Source organism: Lissotriton vulgaris, chromosome 4_1, assembly GCF_964263255.1.
Source record: "Lissotriton vulgaris chromosome 4_1, aLisVul1.2, whole genome shotgun sequence".
NCBI classification, from domain to species: Eukaryota; Metazoa; Chordata; class Amphibia; order Caudata; family Salamandridae; genus Lissotriton; species Lissotriton vulgaris.
Window position 1 is genome coordinate 1,027,042,284 of NC_141691.1, and position 24,353 is coordinate 1,027,066,636.

The window sequence follows — 24,353 nt, forward strand, 5'->3', positions numbered from 1 at the left end:
AACCTGGTTGAATCCCTATTAGAGACTACTGATTTGTTCATTGATATAAACTACCCTTGGCATGCAATGTTTTGGTAAACATATCCTCCTGTAGGGCAAACCAAATGTGTTAACTTGTGTAGAACCTATGTTAGAGCAAGGATGTTTGATAGCGGATCACTGACATAATATCGATTACACTAATAACAAATTACAAAAATATCGAGGATTAAATATCGACTACAAAAATATTGAATTCCTATCTACAAACAGGTAAGTACTAAAATATCGAATCAAATAGTTAGTCAAAATATTGAATATTTTTAATGTCTTAAAAAGAATTTTAAATTAATGAAATAATAAAAATAATTAACTAAAATATACTTCAAAATACTTAAATAACCTTAAAATTATTAAATAATTAATTTAAGTTATAAAAAACATACAAATTTATTTTTTTAAACATATATATATATATATATATATATATATATAATATATATATATATATATATATATATATATATATATATATATATATATATATATATATATATATTCAGCTTTTCTCCTTGCAGAGAGGTTTGTTCCTCGTGCACTCCCGTGTGTCATTAAAGTTCAAACCACACTGGTTTTTAGTCGATTGTAAGTTTTATTCCAGCAACCAGCAACACTTACGCGTTTCGGTCTCTACGGAGACCTTGCTCACAGGTTAACTGAGTCGACATGTTTTTTGCATTTAAATAAAGTGAAAAAAATATTTTGAAGTTAGATCACTTCCTGTATCTCACACAGGCCTTGTGGGACATGTAGTTTCTAGTGATAATTTTTAAAGTATAATGTATCCATACCAAATTGTTTTCACGCAATTCTGTACATTTGTACAAATTAATTTCATGATTTAGACCAATTTTAAACAATATTAAACGATAATTAAGCCCTCCAGTGGGCATTTCAAATTTCCAGCATGTCCATACCAAATATTAGCACACATTTCTATACATTTGTGAAAATTGATTCCATGATTTAAAGCAATTTGACCCAATGTTAAACAAAAATAAAGCCCTCTAGTGGGCATGAGCGCTCAGCACATATCAGGCGCCACCAATCAGTTGATATTAGGTGCTAATGTGGTCGGAAAGCTCTACCACATCGTTCAGTTATATCAAAGTTATTGTTACATGTCCTAGATGAGGGAAAAAATAATAAAATAAGGAGTGAGGATTTCATGTAAGAACAAATTAGTGCCGATTAAAATTAGGTAGGGTAGGTATCAGTTGTTTCTGATAAATGTTTAGATAATGTTCTTCAAGTACAGTTTAAAGGTGGCAATGTAGTTCTTCATCCTGATTATGCCCGTAGGGGCTCAGAGTTCGGAAGTTCATAATATGTTTTGATTCTTTCTGTCTCATCACTTTCTCACGGTCTCCACCTCTTTGGTTAGGTCCGACACTTTCAATTCCATAAAAGATTAGAGCTTTCCAATCTCCTTTGTGTTCCTTCTCCATATGTTTTGCCATTGCGTTGCTGCGGTCCGAGTTAATAGTAGCTCGAACATGCTCCAAAATGCGAAGTTTTAATTCTTTTTTTGTGCTTCCGATATACTTTAAGGAGCACGGACATTCTAAGGCATATATGACAAATTGTGTTTTACAATTGATTAGTTGATCAATCTTCCATAGTTTTTTTATTTGCCATCTTTAGTTCCTTGGTTGTTTTGGCAATACAACAAACTTTGCATCTAGAACATTTATAAAATCCTCTGGGTCTCCGCCATACTTCTGGTTTCTTTTGTTCTTGAAAATGACTATGGATAAGTTTGTCTCTCAAGTTTTTTGCCCTTCAATAAGTCACATTTGAATGATCCCCCACTATTTCAGCAACTTTAGGGTCCATATGTAGTATGTGCCAGTTTTTTCTAAGAATGTTGGTGATTGCTTGGTTGGCCGTTGAATGTGTGGTGATGAATCGAATTTTTTCTTCTTCCTCATCATCTGATTTTTGTTTTTCTCTGAGCAAATCAGTTCTTTTAATGCTGGAGGAGCGATTCAAAGCTGTCTGAATCCATGCTGGATTATATTTTCGTTTTTCAAATTTTTTTGGGCTAGATTTTTGTGTGTTTGCCAGTCATCATCATTGGAACAAATCCTCTTTATTCAGAGAAATTCTCCGTATGGAATATTCTGTATTAGACTTGGTTGGTGAAAACTCTGAGCATGTAAGACCGCATTTGTTGCGGTGCTCTTACGATGTAATGTTGTGTGTAATACATTGTCTTTCACAAATATCTCCGTGCCTAGAAACACAACCCTTGAGTCACTGATTGTATACGTAAAGTTTAAACCAAAATTTGAGTTGTTGAGAATTTTGAAGTAGGTTTCGAATTCTTCATTTGTTCCCTCCCAGATTAACAGCAAGTCATCTATGTATCTTAACCACGCTAAGGTTTTTTGTACCGCTTCATCATTTTCAGATCTCCATGCCCATGTCTTCTCCCATTGTCCCATTGTAAGGCATGCATATGATGGACTAAAGGAAAAGCCCATCGCTGTGCCTTTAGATTGACGATAGATTTCATTGCCAAATAGAAAGATATTTTGCTCCAGGCACATTGAGATCATCTCCATAAGCATGTTGTTGTGATCCATAAATTGTATGCTTCTGTCCATAAGGAAAGATTTGCAGGCTTCCAAGCCAATTTTGTTCTGAATATTGGAATACAAAGATACGACATCCATCATGATCAGCTTGTATGAGGGTTGCCATGGAGTGTCTTGCAGCCTTCTCAACATGTCACCTGTATCTTTTATGTACGAGGTTAAGCCTTTGACATATGGTAGCAAAAATAGATCAATGTAGTTTGCAATGGGTTCTAATAGTGCTCCTTTGGCTGAGATTATTGGTCTTCCTGGTGGTCTAGTGGGATGTTTGTGAATCTTCGGTAAAAAATATATTGTGGCCATTTTTGGATGTTTTGTTTGGAGATATTTGTACTCATCACTGTCAATCAGTTTTTGATTAAACCACGTGTCCAGTTTTTTGTCTAGATCTTCTTTCAGTTTAGGTAAGGGGTTGGTTTTTAGTTTTTCATAATATTCCTTATTTTGTAATTGTGAATGAGCTTCTCGCATGTATGCCTCCCTGTCTAGAACAATAACATTGCCGCCCTTATCCGCAATTTTAATTTCGATAGTGTCATCTTTTTGAAGTGAATTTAGGGCTTGGCGTTCTTGTTTAGTTAAATTGTCTTTGGCGGACAGAGCTTTTAATAAATAAAGATCCTTTATGACACATTCTTGAAAAAAGTCTATTTTGTTCCCTGGTGGTAATTGAGGGTAAAATTTAGACTGTGGTTTCATTTTGGAGATTCCCGCTCCCAATTGTACACAATGTGTCTGTACTTGTCCGCCCCCCTGTTGTGGGGTCTGGCTTAGTTCCATCAAGTTCACGAAATGTTCAGCATCTTGTATTGGTGTTTTGCATAGTCGGTTGGATTATGTTTCTTCTATAGTTTGCCATGTCTGGTTTGTCAATGAATAGTTTTGCAAGTTTAATTTTTATCACAAATTTGTAGAGATCTATTCGTGTTTCAGCCAAATTCATACCACTCGTTGGACAAAAATTCATACCTCGTTTGAGAACCTGTAATTCCAATTCACTCAATTGTTTGGATGATAGGTTGATTACTTGTAATTCTTGGCCATTGGACGTTTCATTTTGTTTTTCATTTGATAATGCCATTTCTTGATCTTTCTCTGCAGTTTCCTGATGTTTATTTAAGTATTCCATTTTTTTCTCATGTTGCGTGTCATGGTTCCTACGCGGTCTGCGCCAGAAGCTTGTGCCGTATTTTCGCTTGCCTCTCCTGGTTTGTTTTGGGGTGTGCTTCCCCGTCCCCTTCCTCTCCCTCTTCCTCTCTGGTTTATATTTCTTGGAGGGTCCATTGTTTTTTCCCAAGTCCTTTGATTGAATCCCGCTGAGGTCGCTTACCGGCTGCAGGGTACTTCGGAGAAACTCCCTCCGGAACCGCCGTCTCCCGTTTCCAGCCTGCGCCTGCAGGGTCTCCTCAGCGTTTCTTTGCAACACTCGTCAATTCAGTGTCAATCCTATTGTCGGCGTTCACCCGAGCCTTCTTACGAAATGCATTCCATCTGGCCCAAGTTGGAGGCTCCCGGGTGCTCTGGGGCCGAATAAAGAGGATTTGTTCCAATGATGATGACTGGCAAACACACAAAAATCTAGCCAAAAAAAGATTTGTAAAACGAAAATATAATCCAGCATGGATTCAGACAGCTTTGAATCGCTCCTCCAGCATTAAAATAACTGATTTGCTCAGAGAAAAACAAAAATCAGATGATGAGGAAGAAGACAAAATTCGATTCATCACCACACATTCAACGGCCAACCAAGCAATCACCAAAATTCGTAGAAAAAACTGGCACATACTACATATGGACCCTAAAGTTGCTGAAATAGTGGGGGATCATCCAAATGTGACTTATCGAAGGGCAAAAAACTTGAGAGACAAACTTCTCCATAGTCATTTTCAAGAACAAAAGAAACCAGAAGTATGGCGGAGACCCAGAGGATTTTATAAATGTTCTAGATGCAAAGTTTGTTGTATTGCCAAAACAACCAAGGAACTAAAGATGGCAAATAAAAAACTATGGAAGATTGATCAATTAATCAATTGTAAAACACAATTTGTCATATATGCCTTAGAATGTCCGTGCTCCTTAAAGTATATCGGAAGCACAAAAAAAGAATTAAAACTTCGCATTTTGGAGCATGTTCGAGCTACTATTAACTCGGACCGCAGCAACGCAATGGCAAAACATATGGAGAAGGAACACAAAGGAGATTGGAAAGCTCTAATCTTTTATGGAATTGAAAGTGTCGGACCTAACCAAAGAGGTGGAGACCGTGAGAAAGTGATGAGACAGAAAGAATCAAAACATATTATGAACTTCCGAACTCTGAGCCCCTACGGGCATAATCAGGACGAAGAACTACATTGCCACCTTTAACCACTTGGCTGCTAGAGCAATTCCCGCTGGGTGCTGAAATATTCAGAATCCTATGCTTCATGACGAGCTCAGCTCGTCATAAGCACACAACCAGTGTACTGCATGACGAGCTTAGCTCGTCATAAGCATCGAAGGGGTTAAACTGTACTTGAAGAACATTATCTAAACATTTATCAGAAACAACTGATACCTACCCTACCTAATTTTAATCTGCACTAATTTGTTCTTACATGAAATCCTCACTCCTTATTTTATTATTTTTTCCCTCATCTAGGACATGTAACAATAACTTTGATATAACTGAACGATGTGGTAGAGCTTTCCGACGAAATTAGCACCTAATATCAACTGATTGGTGGCACCTGATATGTGCTGAGCGCTCATGCCCACTAGAGGGCTTTTTTTTTGTTTAACATTGGGTCAAATTGCTTTAAATCATGGAATCAATTTTCACAAATGTATAGAAATGTGTGCTAATATTTGGTATGGACACGCTGGAAATTTGAAATGCCCACTGGAGGGCTTAATTATCGTTTAATATTGTTTAAAATTGGTCTAAATCATGAAATTAATTTGTACAAATGTACAGAATTGCGTGAAAACAATTTGGTATGGATACATTATACTTTAAAAATTATCACTAGAAACTACATGTCCCACAAGGCCTGTGTGAGATACAGGAAGTGATGTAACTTCAAAATATTTTTTTCACTTTATTTAAATGCAAAAAACATGTCGACTCAGTTAACCTGTGAGCAAGGTCTCCAGTAGAGACCGAAACGCGTAAGGTGTTGCTGGTTGCTGGAATAAAACTTACAATCGACTAAAAACCAGTGTGGTTTGAACTTTAATGACACACGGGAGTGCACGAGGAACAAACCTCTCTGCAAGGAGAAAAGCTGAATTTATTGAATCGCGGCGGGTCCTGCCGCGCCTCGCGTGCACCGCCCCAGAGCACCCGGGAGCCTCCAACTTGGGCCAGATGGAATGTATATATATATATATATATATATATATATATATATATATATATATATATATATATATATATATATTAACATAATATTAATAAAAAATATACAATATCCTTACCGTAGCATAGCGGGAGGGTAACATTTAACATTTACTATTACCACTCTAGTGAGTGCAACAGTAGGTAAAGCGCTGGATAGCGTAGGGGTAAAAATTACTATTCCCACTCCAGGGAGTGCAACAGTAGGGAAAGCGTTGGATAGCGTAGGTGTTAAAATTACTATTACCACTCCAGAGAGTGCAACAGTAGGGAAAGCTTTGGATTGCGTAGGGGTTACAATTACTATTCCCACTCCTGAGAGTGCAACAGTCGGGAAAGCGTTGGATAGCGTAGGGGTAAAAATTACTATTCCCACTCCAGAGAGTGCAACAGTAGGGAAAACATTCGATAGAGGGAGGGTAACATTTACTATTCCCACTCCAGTGAGTGCAACAGTAGGAAAGCATTGGATAGCGTAGAGGTAAAAATTACTATTCCCACTCCAGTGAGTGCAACAGTAGGGAAAGCGTTGGATAGCGTGAGGGTAAAAATTACTATTCCCACTTCAGAGAGTGCAACCGTAGGGAAAGCGTTGGATAGCGTAGGGGTTAAAATTACTATTACCACTCCAGAGAGTGCAACAGTAGGGAAAGCGTTGGATAGCGTGAGGGTAAAAATTACTATTCCCACTCCAGAGAGTGCAACAGTAGGGAAAACGCTGGATAGTGTAGGGGTTAAAATTACTATTCCCACTCCAGAGAGTGCAACAAGTAGGGAAAGCGTTGGATAGCGTAGGGGTTAAAATTACTATTCCCACTCCAGAGAGTGCAACAGTAGAGAAAGTAAATATTTAATATATTAATAAAAAATAAATAAAATATCAATACCAATAAAAAATGTATTAAAAGTAATCACCAATTTAATATAATATAATATTTAATCAATAAAAAAATCAAATACATAATACTTATTAAAATTCATTGCCAATTAATAAAAATTAATTACCAATTAAAAATTAATTAATTACAAATTAAAAATTCATTAACAATTAATTCAAAATAAATACCAATAAATAAATTAAAATATTTAATTAATTACAATTAACTTACTTCCCACCCTATTCCCCTATAAATCCACAACCCGCTACAGAAAACAAATTAATGAAATTAACATAATTATCAATTAATCAATTAATAAAAATTAATTACCAATTAAAAATGTATTATTTATAAATAAAAAATTAACAGTTAATTCAAAATAAATACCAATATATACTTTAAAATATTTAGTTAATTACAATTAAATTACTTCACACCCTATTCCCCTATAAACCCACAACCCGCTGCAGAAACTTAATTAATACAATTAACATAATTATCAATTAATCAATTATTAAAAAATAATTACCAATAGAAAATTAATTAATTAAAAATTACAAATTAAATAACAATTCAAAATAAATACCAATATATACATTAAAATATTTCTTTAATTACAATTAAATTACTTCCCACCCTATTCCCCTATAAACCCACAACCCGCTACAGAATTAAATTACGCAAAAATTAAATAACATAAAATTCATTACTTAAAATAAATTATAATACAAATATACACTTTTCACACATATACTAACATAGAAAACACTTTAAAAAATTCGATATTATTAAAAATTCGATATATTTGAATACCTATATTATCTACTTCGATATTTTAATTTCCTATATTTATAAAAATCGATATTAAATTACTTACCTTAAATTCGATATTTTTGTTGCCTATATTCTGTACATTCTATATTTTGTGCATTCTATATTTTGAAGTCGATATTAATGTAATTCTATATTTTGAATTCGATATTTTGACTGTATACCTTGATAGCATCTGTTCTAAAACTGTTAGACATTTGATGGAGAGTCATCACAGAGTGAGGTGCAATGCCAGATTACCTTGCCTTAAGGCATCTGATGGGCCCAGATCATGATTTAAATAGTCGTCTACCAGAAAATGTGCACAGGCTTTGCTGTTCTAGTGGGCCTTCTAGACTCAAACAGCATTAGCAGCTTTTCACTTTTTCCGTGGGCCCAGAGATTCAGTTGGAAGCAGCCAGCCATTCTATGGCGACACACCACAAATAGATGCGGAGCGTCCCATCACATGTGGTGAGATCTTTACTCTGTCGCAGCTGCCCGTAGTCCACCGATGCAGCACAGTAGGTCCAGAAATGCAGCTCTGTACACAGATATTGCAACACAATACTGGCGTGTGGAGATTAAGACAAGATCACAAAATTTAAATATAATGATAGAACAACCAGCGCACCCTATAGAAACCTTAGCCCGTGAATGCAAATAAACTAATCTCTATCCAGTGATCACATGAGATGTTACTGAATTAGCTGACAGACAGTTTTGCAAAGCAAATCAGTGCGGATGACATGAATTTGTTGCATTCAAAGAGTATTTTCCTTCCTTAATGTTAAGTGCTCAAACCCAACAAGAATCTAGGATTCATTGAGGCAGAATATTAGGGGCAGGGACCTGATAAACCTGGGGGGAGCGCAAGAACTTTGATTACACGTTTTGGCAGAATAGCATGCAGGAATTGGCGTTTCGCTTGTGATTTCTACACGTTTTCCCAATCTTTCATACAAAGATTACGAAATTTCCATGTTAAAAAAACTAAACGTATTGTTCCAATGGGTCTAGTAGTTCCAGTCACTGAGCTCATCAGAATTTACCGCCATGCCACTCATAATGATGACCTTTATAGTATAGAATGATTACTGACCTACTACCAATGTGTCTTTTACCAAACAAATGATAACATATAGAATCAACATGCTGATGAGGGATCAGTTGATTAGTAAATCTTTGTTAGGGCAATGCTTAGTCATATAATTTCGAACTGAAAATAAATAAAAATATCCTGTCAGAGGAATAAGAACTATTTTAAGGAGATCTGGCGTTTTTTCATCCCATGATAAATGGAAGCAGCACATGATGCAAATCTATGGAATTTCGATGATCCACTTCTACCTGTCAAGGATGAAAGAAAGGCGTCAAGTAACTGGCATCCTACAACAAAATTGAACAGCTTAGATTGTTGGTAGTTATTGTGTTTCCTGTACTTTGTGGTTCTTCCTTGACCATGTTTTGTTGGCCATCGAGAATCACACAAATGGGAAAACGAAATGGCTGAAATCCTCCTGTTTCTCTATTTTCTAGCATTGGAGATTTTGACTTTATTTAGCTCAGGTAACCTCTGCAAAGAAACTGGAAAAAGGCAGAATTTCAACATCTCAACATTCAACAAATCTTTTCACCCGCCCCCCCCTAATCATAAGTTCAATAACAAAACTGGGATAGTATCTGTGAGTTGTAAGTAAATTCTCTCACCTATTAGGTAAAATAAATTGCCCAAGTCTGCTCATGTATCATTCTGAATTTCCTGTTGTAACAGAACAATAGAGATGCACTAGCTAATGTCCACTAGGCATACCCTCTCTGAAGAATACACCATCCAAAAGAGCATTATTGTCACCATTGATACCAGTACCTGACTTATAGCACATTTTAGTGTGCTGCTGTAGATTTGGTGGGGATACATTGTATTACATTGTTCAAGATTAAAATATACATTATTTTTTTATTTTCTTATGTAATCCTAAAGAAGAGAAAAATGTTTTTGCCGTTGTACACTTTACATAAAATGACATCGAATGTGTCTAAAATGTAATTTGCTCTTAAGTTCTATACTGCTTCCCAGTTTTGATATGCAACTGTCCTGCAAACAATAATGCACCAATATATATTGGGTGGAGCGGTATCCATGGGTGGGTTATGCTCTTCCCAGTTATAAAAGGTGCCATGCTTCTGTACATGGATTGCCTAGAGGGGCTGGTGTGAGAACAGTAGGAACCTCACTTTGGGCCCGATTCTCAAAGGTAAACTTACACTTCTGTGTACATTTACTACTTTTCGGTATTCACAAAGGTAAACTCAGACCAAAGGTCTAACTTTACTTGTAGTAACTCACCTTTGTGAATACCAAAAAGTAGTCAAGTTTTACTTTAGGTCTAACTTAACCTTTGAGAATCGGGCTGTTTATCATTTACTTGGGCATACTTTATTTTACCTGTTTTTACTTGTGTAAGTTTGCATCGTCAGTATAACTGGTATTTAATGTTGCTATTCTAAACTTTTAGTCCCTGGGGGCGCATTTATGAATGTGTTTACTTGTTTGGAATTGTACTTTTCAATAGATAGTGTCATCTTTTTAGCCATTAAAGGGATAGCCTATTTCTGACCAATCAAACCCTTTCAAACGAGACAGAGCATTGTCTTTGTTTCCATTGTAAAAGCTCAGCAATGCATTGAATTTTCTTGGTGATCAAGAGTGTGAGTAACCCAACACTCTTTTTATCTTTTCGCAGAGCAGGATCTCTGTAAACTGTACTGTATTGCAGAGGGATACGATTTCTTTTTTTCACTTTCGAACAAAGTCAAAGATGGAACACCATGTTCTGAAGACAGTCCAAATGTGTGCATAGATGGGACTTGTGAGGTAATAATGAAAATAAGGTATTTTGTTGCATATACAATTTAAATATCATTCAATTTTTTTAATGTATTGTATTTCTTTGTGAAACATGGTAATTTCCCTTGTATAGGAATGATCTCTCCACATGCTGTTGTTCCACAACCTGGACTCCACATTGGAAAATTCAGCTTCCTGGAAGGAATAGAAAGATTGTGATAGAATCCAGAAATCACATTTTCCCAACTTAATATTCAAATGATAAAGGAATTCCACCTGCGGATTTTCCAGTAATTTTAAAATTCTCTCCAGATTTCAAGGCATTTCCCATCACCATTTAACTCAAAATCATGTTTTATTCAGTTTACATTTTTGTTTAACCACCTCCTTAATCTATGACTATTATCATTCAAGAATGTCACTTAACCATATATATAAAAAGTACACAAAAAGACTTCTAGGACTAATTCAAATCTAGAAACCTCATGCAATGATTCGAATGTTCTATAATCCACTTAATTATATTTGATATTTAACGTAATTAACAGTGCTGGGCATGAACTGTTGGAAGATCAATCATGGTGATTCATAAAAAAATAACTATTGAGTTTGCAGTGTCTAAATAAAATGATTGTTGTCTTTTGAACCACTTTATGTTCACTGTGTCGTCTGCACAATTGATACATTGATATCAAAACTGATGTATATATAAGTATGAATACAAGTCTGACAGAAACTTCCCTCGTTCAGCAATCTATTTATTTACGGGTTCATCATTATTGATCTTCCAACAGTTCCTGACCAGTACTGCTGTTAATTAAGTTAAATATCAAATAAAATTCAGCAGATTATAGAACACTCAAAACTTTGCATGAAGTTTCTAGATTTGAATAAGTTCCACAAGCCTTCTTGTACTATTTCATGTATAACCTGGTGTCTAAGCATAGCATAAGTTAAGAGTTTAAGAGGTCTGACCAGAAGGGGGGACAACTGATGTGGCCATAGTAGAATTAGCAAGGTTACCTTAGTAGATGCCATTACATATAACCCTGTGAGTGGAGAAGTACATTGTGCACTATCATACTTTACATTTTTCTATAAATAAAACAGAATTGTCCTTGTAAAGGGAGCCAAAATACGTTTTTGCCATCCCAGACTTCTCCACCGATTACATTTGCTTTATTTCTTGATGCCATTGTCTAGCCTGTGCATCTAGAGAGCAGGGAAAGCAGATAGGAATCTTGCTAACCCACCAGTGAGCATAGTTTGCAAGCATTTACCAGTATAGAGAATATCTCTAGACCAAGCTTGATACATTTAGATGCCTGAGAACCCCATTTTGTTCTAAGAAGTTAAAGACAAACTCAATTTTGTTGATATTTTACAACTGTTTGTGTAACCAATAAAATAGAACATAATAGATTCAATGCAATTCTATTGTATAATATAAACATACTAGTAAAAGCAAATATTACAAATGTACACAAATAGAAGTTAACTTACATTTGATTAAAAGTCAGCAAGGGCCTTGATTTGAATTTCTGCTAGTCTGACAAAAATGTACACCCTCTACTTCCTCATACCTCTACCTAAGTCAGATGTGATGATAAGCACAACCTTACACAACAATGTTGGTCAGAGTTTATGTATGGGGCACTCAGACAACTACCTTTCTGTCCTCTAGAAATCCTGGTAGCCCTCTTTGAAACACTCATAGTCCTCATTCATGTCTTCACAGAAAATATATAAACAAAAACTCTGTCACAACTGTCTTGGGTTTCCCCTCAAGATATTTTAATGCATCTGATTAGTGACTTAAGCCTATCATGTACTGTCTAGTTCTAAAGTCAGGTTTAAGGTGATTGTAGAGCTCCAAAACTCTGGGCCTTTTTTATTATTTCTAATTAACAATATTTCTACCTCAGAGGGTACTTTTAGCATTCTAGTACGATTTAAGCAGATCTCCGCTGCCCTTGTTATATGGCCCTCTGCTGATTTGATGGTCATTCAGATTGATCTTAGGTTACGGTTAACTGGATTATTTGTGAGTTGAAAGTAGAAATTGTGAGTAGGAGTGGAGTTGAGTGAGGGGCTTGTAGATCCCAGGTTCCAGACTCTTAAAGATCCACTATTTAACCATTGCTGACGTGAAGGCTTCCCCTCACTGAGTCTCTTGTTTTTACATTACCTGAAGACACATTCTTCAAGGAGTGAAGAAGGGGACATCCTCCACATATCACATTAAATGCCTTTGACTAATGAGGCTTTCACCTTATTGTCACAGAAAACTGGTACTCGGTTGATGCTGAGTCATTTAGACAAGGTGTAAGCTCCAGGATAATTTTTAGCACTGTGATATTAGCTAATAACACTGACATGCTGTGAGTATATGATGGTCTAGTAAGGTAAAATGGACTATCAATGTGATTGAAAGAGTATATGATACTACTTCGTAGAAAATATACACAAAATGATTTTGAATAGAAATGCTTTTAAAAGGGTCAAAAATATTGAGAAAATATGGATGTCTTACAGCTTATTTTAAACTTCCTTATGCTGAGTAGAATATAATAATTCCTTGCTGTTTCACTCTAACACAGTCGCCACTTCTGTATGTGTCCCTTTGATGCAATGTACAAGCAACCTCTCTTACAGCTAAATCAGCTAATTAGTTATTTGTCACAGGGCATGTCATGAGTAAGTGCTGAAGAACTTTACTTTGTGGGATTTAGATTTCTGAACAACAAATAATGAGTTGTATAATAATCCTCTTCATGCCTGGCACTGAGAAAGTAAATTGAAATATTCAATATTTTGATGAGCTTCACAACAATCATACAGTGGTGTTCATGTGGGTCAAGCTTAAGCTGTAAAAATGTAAGTATTGAAAAGATTCCTGTTATTCTTACTGATACATCCTCTGCCAAAATGAATTGAGGATTGAGATAGTCTTAATGATGTATATAAATGTTTAAATTATTTAAAATATATGCAAAAAACATGCAGCACTCTCAACACAAATGATGAGGATGTGATATTTTGTAAGCATTAGTGGATGACTGGGAAACTGCACTCCATGGGTAAATAATTAATGAATGAAATAGAGTTATGAGCAAGATATGAAAAAAACAACTAATTCATTTACAGAATTCACCATGGGGTGATTCACCCCTTGTTCAGGCCACTTAAGCTCATGAAGAAGGGAGTCAGGGACCTTCTGTTTCCCTCGCAGCTTGCTCCTAACACAATGAGTAGTGCACCACAAATAATATGTTCATGAAAATGAGACCCAATCATTTTTCAAATAGTTTTTCCAACTCTTCTGTTTATTTTTGCTTGTATAAAACAGCCAATGGTTACAGCACAAAACAGCCAACCCGTTTCAACCAAGAACTGGACTTCTTCAGGGCTGTATATAACATTCAACAAAAGACAACAACACAATACATATAACCTGTTGACTAAAAACTCAAATACACAGAACCCTACTCCAAACCCAAGGACATATACCACCCACAACCACATCTTAACACATTAATAATTCTCCTCAAAAAGTGACAATCATTAAAAACATTCAATACATAAATCATGCAAATACACAGATATATACAACACCAATATATATATGTGGGTTGTGGCCAGGGCCACTCTATTTGTGGCTTTTATCAAAGTGCTCAAATGTGAATATTATATGTGAATACACAAAGAGGGGACAAAGAGTAACCACAATCTACTAGTTGTAATAAGTGCAATTATTCCATAGAGAAATGCATATCACATTTCTTCATATATTTGATTAAGTGCAAGTAATGCATTTGCGTTTCAATATGTTTGGTGCAAATCAATACTTTATAGTAAATTCAGTCAGAGATAATGGATGGAGGGAAGCAGGGACAAGAATCGCAACCACTATCACGTCAATTCACCAAAGGGGATAGTGTATCCTAAATTGGGTTAAACAATCAAACCTTGTTTATATAAATATGCCCAAATTAATATGTATCTGTTGGAGGGATGGTCGGAAGCAGAAGCGAGGAGGCCGTATGTGGTCAATAGTGAGAGGTTTATTTAGGGTATGAACACAGGTTGGTGAAAAAAAAACAATCTGGTGAGTCCAAATCAAGACAGTTGGATAGCTCCAGAAAGGGCGTAGTGACTTCCTCTGCGTCTGGATGGTGCCGGGTGTTAGCTGTTCCTCACTGGGGTTACAAAACCTATTAAGGGTTCCTTATGTTTTCCTGGGTCCCGGAGTGGCTCAAAATAAAACAAGAGAAAGGTAGCGGTCAGACACGAGTCCTGTACCGAAGATCACCGTCACCAAATCATGTGAGGGGGGTTAATAGTTAACCAAAACGTTGTCTTGCGAGGTCATTAAAAAAAAACACACAGGGAAAAGGTTGTGTGGGGTACTCGGGAGGGTCAAGGCTCGGAGGGTTTTTAGGAGGAGTGCACAGAGATACAAAAGAAGAAGGTGAGCACGGGGGTATTAAGATCTACGTGCCCCTCTTTCTTTCCCTTACTCCCCGCCACCCCTAGCATGTTCCCTCCCCCTCCCTAAGCCCCTTTTCCCGTTACGTACCAGCTATGAGCCACAACGCTCCTGAGTTGTGGCGGCTCGTACGTCCTCCGGGACCCACTAATCTTCGGACCAAGTCTCTGGACCGTCGTCTTCTGGTTCTCCCGCTCCAATGTCCTTGTTCCTCTTTTGGAAGTTTTCCGTCTCTGCTCCTGCGGCGTCTGCGTTATCCCTCAGCAAATCCTCTTCTTGACAATCTCCTTCCGGGATCTTCCTGGCTGACGCGCCTTCCGTCGTGTTCTCTTGCTTTTTCTGCCTATCCTGACCTTCTGACATCCTTCCTGATTGTCACGCTCGGCTTTCCGTCCTGCCTTCCAGATGGTCGACAGCATCCGGGTTATTTTCAGCGTACTGCGGGAGGAGGGATGAAGCGTCCATTAGCGGTGTCGTTTCTTCATCGTTTGTAAGGTAAGGGCTCCACAGAGTAGGTTGCAGGGTTTTTAGGATACTGGTAGGTTCGGGCCCGAGGTCTCCCTCACATTATCATACGAATCCCATTACATACCGTAGTAAAGTTGATTTTCATCATCAAATTGCCAATGGCCATCCAGAATCCACCTGCTGGCACAAAAATGATATCTATGTCCATGGATGGGAAGTGTACATATTGGAACTTGTAATGAAAAGAGTGTTCTGGCTGATCCGCCCCCAAGGGCAGAGCCTGGTAATATAATCTGAGGACATATTTAAAAATAGGGAGAGGAAAACAATGGAAATAAATTATATATAACCATACCATGAAAAATAGACTGCCAAGACAAAAGTGTGGCAATCCCTATGTACACTAATGATTGAAAATCATTGAATCACACCCTAAAGACCTCAAATATGTGATTAGCCTCTAGCAATTATGTGAGACCATATGTGTCCAAATAATGTATGAAGAACCTTGCAGCATTATCAATATTAAATCCAACTGTCAATGATAATTTGGCCATATGGTTAGTTGCTCACCCGAGCATTTTATATTCCAGTGAACACAAGACAATATGTTAATAAGGTTCAGAGAATAAAGAATATAAATTGTATAAAGTGTGAACCAAATAACAAAAAACACAAATTATGCCTACAACAGAATGGCCAAGCACATCTACACCCCTTTGCTTGACACGAGTATTGAAAGGCAGTATATACTGCTGGAAAACGCCTTCAGGTATGAATATTGTTAAACCTGGCACCATTGGCGTGGGTCTCCCTTCCATTTTTGCTGTTGCCTCATGTATTTTTGCTGGTATTAGATGCTTTGGGCACTGTGCCACTGCTATCCAGTGCAATAGTGCAAGTGCTCCCTATTGTAAATTGATGTATTTATCAGTGGTTCCATGTTTGGCTATTTGGTTTACTTGTCATACCCTAGTCTAGTGCACTGAGTGTGCCCAGGGCAGGTAAATCCAAATGCTGCTGGTGGGCCTGCAGCACTGGTTGTGCCACCCACAGAAGCAGCCTTGTAAAATGTGTCTAAGGTCTGCCATTGCAGAGCCTGCGTGCAGTCTGGTACTGTCATGCTGACTGGGCAAGTGCATCTACTTCCCAGTTCCTAAACCTTCCCTTTTCTTCATATTAGTCACCCCTATAGTAGGCCCTAGGGCAGGGTGCATTGTAAGTATAAGGTAGGACAAGCCCTGACGTGTGTGGCATGTCCTAATAGTGAATTACAGCCATTTTCGTTTTTCACTATTGCAAGACTACCTGTTCTCCATAGGCCAGAATGGGCTGTTAGAGTTATTACATTTTATAATTCCAACTGTCCCAGAGAACATGGTAGAAATTCGAGTTTAGTATGCCTGAACTCAGAATAAGAAAATACATCTTTTAGTAAAGTTTATTTTAATATTCTGTGTTTGCAAATACCACTTTTAGAAAGTAGGTATTTGCTTGTCTAACCATTCTAACCTGCCTCTGCTAGTTTGTGTATTCCTATGTCTGGTTTTGTGAGTGAACTGGCTGGGGAATTCCAGGACACAGGCTGAGTGCATCTAGATGGGAGGGAGGAGTTTCACCTGAACCTTGAATAGGGCTGATGTATCTGCCCTGCACACTGAAAGAAGAGAAGGATTCCTGTAAACAAAGTGCTCCAGGACTCTACTTGCCTTCCATAATGCTGGTTCCACCTCCTGTGGGGCATCTGAGAAAGGAACTTTGTGTACTTTACTTTCAACTTGTGAAGGATCTCCAATGGCTTGGAAAAGAACTTGCCTCCTGCTGAAGTCTCAGGGACAACAGACTTCACCCCCCAGCTCCCCAGAGTTCTTTGGAAGTGCCTGCTGCTGTTTTGGGCCTTCTGAGGAACTGAGTGTAGCAAGGAGCTGGAAGAGCGACTCAACGAGAAGAAGAGTGTCGCCGTCGCTGTGCCTGCCGTCGCAACTCTGAAGGAGGGTGTCGCCGCTGGAACTGTCGCACTGCACCGCATAGGAGAGAAGCGTGCCGCAACGAAGAGAAAGCGTGTCGCCGTCGCTGCTGTTGCTGTCGCAACTCAGAAGGAGGGTGTCGCCCCTGTAGTTGTCACACTGCATCGCATCAGGAGAAGAATCTCGCAACGAGGTCGGAGCGTGTCTCCGTCGCTGTGCCTGCCGTCGCAACTACGAAGGAGGATGTCGCCTCTGGAACTGTCGCATTGCACCCGGTCAACCAAGAGCACCTCGCATCCCCGAGAAGCGCGCCACCGTCGGAGCTGCTGCCGTCGCATCTTGGATATTGCCGCTGTAGTTGTCGCATCAAGCGGAAGCTTCACGCATTGTGGAGAAGAGCGTTGCCGCTGGAGCTGTTGCCGTCACATCATAAGGGTGTTGCCGCTGCAGTCCACGCATCGAACCGAGAGTTTCTCGCATCCCAGAGAAGCGTGCCACATCTTGAAGAACTTCATGACTTTATTTCTTTGTATCTGAACTTTGCCGCATTTCCCATCGCTGTGACATTGCTTGTCGTGGAAGCGCAACGCAACTTAAGGTACATTGACGCAGAGTGTTGCATCTAAGAACTGAACTGAACTAAGCTTACATCTCCCATCTTAAAGTAATCATAGTGTGTATTTTTGTTGATAATGGTCTTGTGGTAACTCTATATAAAGTCTACTTATTTTTCATATAAACCTGTGTGGTGTCTATTTGTAGTGTTGTCACTGGGTTACTGTATGTGGTCACAACTGCTTAACTTGCATCGCCTCTGAAATAAGCCTTGACTGCTCGCGCCATGCAGCCTAGAGGGTGAGCAGGGGTTATTTTAGGAGTGTAATCCCCTTGTCCTGACTAGAGGAGAGGGTCCCTATTTGTCACAAGTACCTACCTGTGCCAACTAGAGACCCCCATCTATTTGTGAGAATCCATGCACATCTTTCTTCAGTGGCAGAAAAGCATTATGGTAAATGTAGTCAATTAGGTTACCTATGATGCCAGTATATCATAGCCCCAAAAACACGTTGTACATAAACGTGAGGTAACACTGAAATAAGCAGGACCTCAATTTAGAGAGCAGGGAAAGTTCATAACTAAATAGTTGAGTGCATCCAGACCTCATTGCCTAATGAAAAGCATTCAACAAACAATTTGGCAGTGCTACAATCTGCTGTGCTATCTGCTGAGCGACGTCATCTCCAAACCCATCCTTTTTCCTGCTACTGCCATAATGGTGCTGGTCATATGGGGAGATAATAGGAAGGGATGTAACTAAACAATAAAAACTAATTACTAATTCTAAAAAGACATTCCAAAGTATAACCCACCTGAGAGCAAAGTAGCCTTGTAATTGTCTGATATAAAGGAATTTAAACGGCCAGAGTGATAGAAGGGAAAGTACCATATCCTCAGTGCCCGTATCCTGGCAAGTGCCAATAGTGATTATCCATACACAGGGGAACCCCACATAATTAGCAGCCATACACTGTCCATTTCCGTGTGCATTAATCGCCGTTTAGGAAACCTCACCCAAGGGTGCAAACTCGAAACTCAGGAAACAAGCATCTCAAAATATGCCCCCGAAAACAAAGTAGCCCATACACCAATCCGTGACAATCACACCGCTAGTAATACTATGGGAATATGCCACTTAAAGCTAAGTAGCCATGTATCAATCCGTGACAACTACAATTCTGCAATATTATTGGAAGTAGCCATTGTTGGTGTCATTCTTAAAGCATATGAAAACCGTTAAACAGAAAAGTGAACTGGCATCTCCAATTTCCATTATATATGATTCATCCATGGTGAATTCAAAGACAAAAGTCAAGAATAATGACCGTTTCCAACATCCATGAATAATGCCAAGCTTAGAATCGTTGGTTTCAATCGTCAGAGAAGTTGTGATGGCAATGATGGAATGTGGAACTGATAGCATAACTGGATCCAAATGGCCAATGCTAAAACATCTCAGAAAATAGGGAGAAACCTAAAAATGTGTTTCTGAAGGTAAAAAAGGTTGCTGAAACCAAGTAAGCATTAAAACAAGTGAGAGCCCATATACTATTCTCCTCTGTGGGTCCTTATTATTAAATGTGCTCAATTAAAAAGGTGGTTCACAGCTCAATGATGAGTATTCCAATCCACATTCATAGTTTATTTGGACCCCTCACCAATCATTAGGGTCAAGCAACTACTTGAGTACAGAGTATATAAACATTTATACGGTATCAACCATAGATATGTTTACAAAAAGTAATAGAACTCCTCTTCGATGTTATAGAACATTTCAACATTACATAGGCGGCAAATCCAAACTGCATCATTGTGTCTTAACAACAACTTCCTATCCCACCCTGGAATTGTTGTGGGGGGTATGTGGTTGATGCCATGGAACCAGATATCTGCGCTGTCAGCATATGAAACTTTAAAGGATATCTCATATCCTTGTTTCAAGCCACCCAAATGTGTTCCTGTATTCAAGATTTTAATAATCTCACAGTGATACCAAAGTATATTTTGTTACAACCAAATCCAATTATATAGGTAACAAATATCATTTTAAAATTAATAAGAATGCAAATCTTATGTATTTGTTTTGTGTTGTAGCTAAACTGGGTGATCTTGTTTCTCCCATACCTGCATACATTACATTCTTGTCGCATAAAAGCCCTAGACATAGTGGAGAGCCATGTCTTTCTCCCCCCTCATGTTGTTACATAGCTCGGGCACAATTAATTCCTTATAGTTTGGACCCTACGAAAAGTCACTTTAGATTTGCATGACATGTGGTTCTTAATCCCCGTTACCTCAGTCAATAGCTGCCAGTGTTTCCACAATATTTTGTAGATCTCATTGCTGAGCATGGTGTATTTAGTGACAAAGGCTACTAGGCCCTGCTTCCTATTTTCCAACTTCTGTTTTCAGAGAGAATCTTCCCATGATATCTCTTTAATTCTTACTTCTGCCTTCCGAAAGATAGAATCATCATAACCTCTGTCCTTAAACCATTGTGTTGTGTGTGTAAAATTAGCATCAAATGACTAATACTACTGCAATCTCGTCTCACGCGACCATCAAACGGAATAATATTAACCACTGAATTGGGTTGGGGGCTGGTGGCATGCAGAATTTTATTGTATGCAGAAGTCTTTATATATTGTACTTTGTATTGAACCCCTTCAAAATAGAAGAGAATATACAGGAATGCGATCCTCTTACAACTGAGATTCATAGTCAGTTTGACATTGTATGCATTGTCATTTACATAGGCATGATATTCCAATAATTGATGATTCCTCAACATAATGATTTCATTGATGTAACACCCAAAAAAAAAGACAAAATCGACCCCAGGCATGCTCCTGCACATACCAGCCTACCGAAAAGCCCAGAATAAGAGGAAGCAAACTTGTAGCCCATTGCAGTCCCTTGTGTTTGGTGGTACCAGTGACCATTAGGAAGAAAATAATTCCTGGTAAGTATGATGTCCACCATTTCAACTATTATTCAATTATGTTCCAGGAAATCAGCAGTTCTAGTGTGAAGAAAGGACTCTAAAGCTTGGTTTCCATGGTCTTCTGAAAGCAAGTATATAGGCTTGCGACATCCATAGTCACAAATATCAAGTCTTGTGACCATGGGACATCCTCAGATTTACTCAGCATGTCTTTGCTATCCTGAATATATGCTGGAAGATTGCATGCAAACGTCTGTAAGACCCTATCTTCATACTCCGAAAGATGTTTGGTCAGAGGAAATACACCTGGAATGGTCAGTATTCCTGGGAGGAAGGTGCCCACCTTATGGAGCTTAGGGAAAATGTATATGAACAGAAAGCGTCGATTTCTATCAGAGAGGTAACTGTATTTTTCACCTCAGAGCTTGATATAAGAAGGTGCAAGGGGTGACATTCTACATTAGCATGGCAGGTGTCTCAGGTAATTCTTGACCAGTGAGTACACTGTATGCTGGAGTATGTGTAGTAGGGCTGCACATGCACACATAGAAATCCACCTCTCTCCTAAGGATGTATTAGCTGGGCCAGGATAACATTGCAACACTCAGGATCTTTCCTTATTTTTGAAGCAGGAAGAAATAAATTATCTCTTGTATCACCATCCATGTTAAACTAAAAAAGACTATTATGTTGTGAGAAATTCTCCTCTAAGGGGCCGATTCTGATCTGGGTCGGAAAGCTCGCCAACCGAGCCGGATCCGGAGTGTTTTCCGACCAAGCCGGACTCCTGAAGTCTAACCGAGCGAGTAAATGCGGCTGCATGCTGCCGGACTTGGGTTGGTCGGACTCCCATAGAAGTCAATGGGAGCCGGTCATACGATGCGTACATGGGCTCTCATTGACTGAATGGGTACGTCTCGAACAAGGGCGCCCCCTACAGTGGGTACGTGTCGGTGCCATCCGCACAGTACATGCCTGTGTTGGGGAGAGCCTTGGGTCTCCACCTGTGTCCGAGTCGTAAGGCTGAGGGTGACGGCGGGTCCAACGCGGACCCCAAAGTAGGCTTCCCGGACATTTTGCAAGCCGGAAACTTCGGCTCGATCTGGCTGTCGGACTCGTGCATCGTACTGGCTCAGTCGTATTTCATCTCCATTGAACGGCACGGTTTGCTTACGTAAGGAGCTGTTCGGCCCTGGAAACGATTTGGTCATGATTTTGCGTTTCTCGCATCATACTTGCTCGCTCGTACAGCTGAATGAGTCAGGCAGAGAACACACGTACAGCTCATATTTTTTACGGCCGGATCGCGTTGAGGGACATTCCGAGTCAGATCGGAATCGGCCCCTAATTGTATCATGGAACTGATGGAGTTTTCTGGTTGAGTGATTTAAAATGCTTGATTTCTGTGAGAGACCAGGTACCTAGGGGTCTCTATGAGTTGGGGGATGCAACAAGAATGGGGTTGTGCTATACTGCAGGAATCACTTAAAACTGGACACCTTTTCTTCAATTTCCCAATGTTTTTATAAAAATTGTTTTGGTTAACAGCTAATAAATTTGGGAGGTATAATGAAATTGATATGGTATTTAAAGTGGTGTAACAAAGGCCCCTGCAGCCCCCACAGTGCAGGGCGCCCCACAGGAGCTCCAAGGGGCCCTCTCAGCACAGCACCCTGGCCAGAGAGCTCCTTAGTAATTCCAGAAGTATGGCCCTCCATGCACTTTGCAGAGGGGGGGGCTCAAGTTTCATTACACCACTGAGTCTTTAGATTTTCTTTCTTTTAACTGTGCCACTGTTTGGGTTCTTGTATCCATGGGTTTACCTAACACTTCTGAGGAGCACATTTTGAACTCAGCCCACATTACCAAAGAACGAGACAAGGATAATTTCAAGGAGACTCTGGTCTGCCCAGTGAGGTCCCTGCTGAAGGTTGTTGCAAGAACAGTGCTGTAGCACTTCAATGTCATTGGTCACTCTCACCCTTAAGGCTGCTTTTTCTTACAGTTATTTACTCAGAGGGACTAACCGCCCTACTTTGCTCTTTAATGTACAAAATCATTTATTTTGCTTTTTTCCCCATAACTCATGTAATGGAAAAGTGCCTTTTGTTCTGCAGGCTGAAGCATATATAAATTCATACATACCATTTTTTCAGGTGGTTGGATGTGATCGTATACTTGGGTCCACTGCCGTACTTGACTCATGCGGGGTGTGCAATGGCAATAACTCTACATGTAGGATGTACAAGAGCCAATATACCAAACAACACTACTCAAACCGTAAGTAGCATAATGCATATTGTGATGCAGTTTTTCTTTAAAGTGTCTTTATCGTTAATAGAGTAATCATAAAACTGAAAAAGATATGTCTTGAAAGCAGAGTTAGTCCAAAGGCTAAGAACTGGATAATGCATAAGATCGCATTTATCTACCATTGTTCAGTGCTGAGTTTGAGCTGGTGGTTGGCGGTGGGGCCCACTGGCACTCAGTTTGGAGGACCCACACGTATTCTTCCTCAACAAACTTCGATCAATAGGCATGGAACAGAAATGCACAAATAGAGGAAAGAAGATAGAATAGAAAGTTAGAAAACTATGATAAAGAGCAAAAGTAGGGCATGTAAGAGGGAGAAAAGTAAGGAGAGAGTGTCTGGTGATGGATTAAAAATGTGTACACAAGAAGGCTGTGGAAAAACCGTTTTTCCAGTGCCTAGAGGGTTGAGGGGATCCTAAGTCGAAGTAAAAACTCCCACATCAAATTGTTACACCACGAAAATTACTACAACTAACCACACAGTGGTCAATCAAAAACGCACAAAAGCGGGTAGGGGGGAAGTATGAAGTATCAGGATAGGTGTATAACTTCACCAAAAGGTGAGCAAGGAAGCAATTCCTTTTTGTTTAGTTACCCTCACACACCTTAGTGGGGACATGCTTCGTCATTGGGTCACCCTGACGCCTTTAAGTGGGGGTGGGCTCAACCACACTGTTGGGAGCTTCTTGGGATAGTTGAAGACCAGGGGGAAATAAAGATAGACAGATCCCCGGTTTCCCTTTATTCTTGGGTCTGTCAGGGTTATTAAAAATCTTTAGAAATGGGTCAAATGGGAGTTTTATGGTCCTATGACCCTGGTGCCAACATGTTTCAGTCCATATGCGGCCTTAAAGGTCCTGGACTTTCTTTAGGGCAATGGTCGTCCACCCTGGGGGACAGAGACGCAATTCCCTATCCTGTCAGTAAGTAGAGTAGCTGCTCCTTGCCCCAGTATTGGAACTTTCACAGATTCACATGCTTTGTATCATTCCCCGTCGTCGGAATGGGAGCCTCGGTAGTACAAAAACCATAGAAACAAAAGAGAAAAACAGGCCTA

General features: G+C 39.0%; 1 protein-coding gene across 1 annotated transcript in view; it reads left to right on the forward strand.

The window, feature by feature from the left end:
• The window catches only part of ADAMTS16 (ADAM metallopeptidase with thrombospondin type 1 motif 16), a 975,864-nt gene that overhangs the window by 608,004 nt on the left and 343,507 nt on the right, over positions 1-24,353 (forward strand). Inside the window, exons 14-15 of the mRNA XM_086965269.1 lie at positions 10,454-10,584; positions 23,140-23,263. Of these exons, the coding sequence (XP_086821395.1) occupies positions 10,454-10,584; positions 23,140-23,263 (255 nt within the window). The remainder of the gene's footprint in view (positions 1-10,453; positions 10,585-23,139; positions 23,264-24,353) is intronic.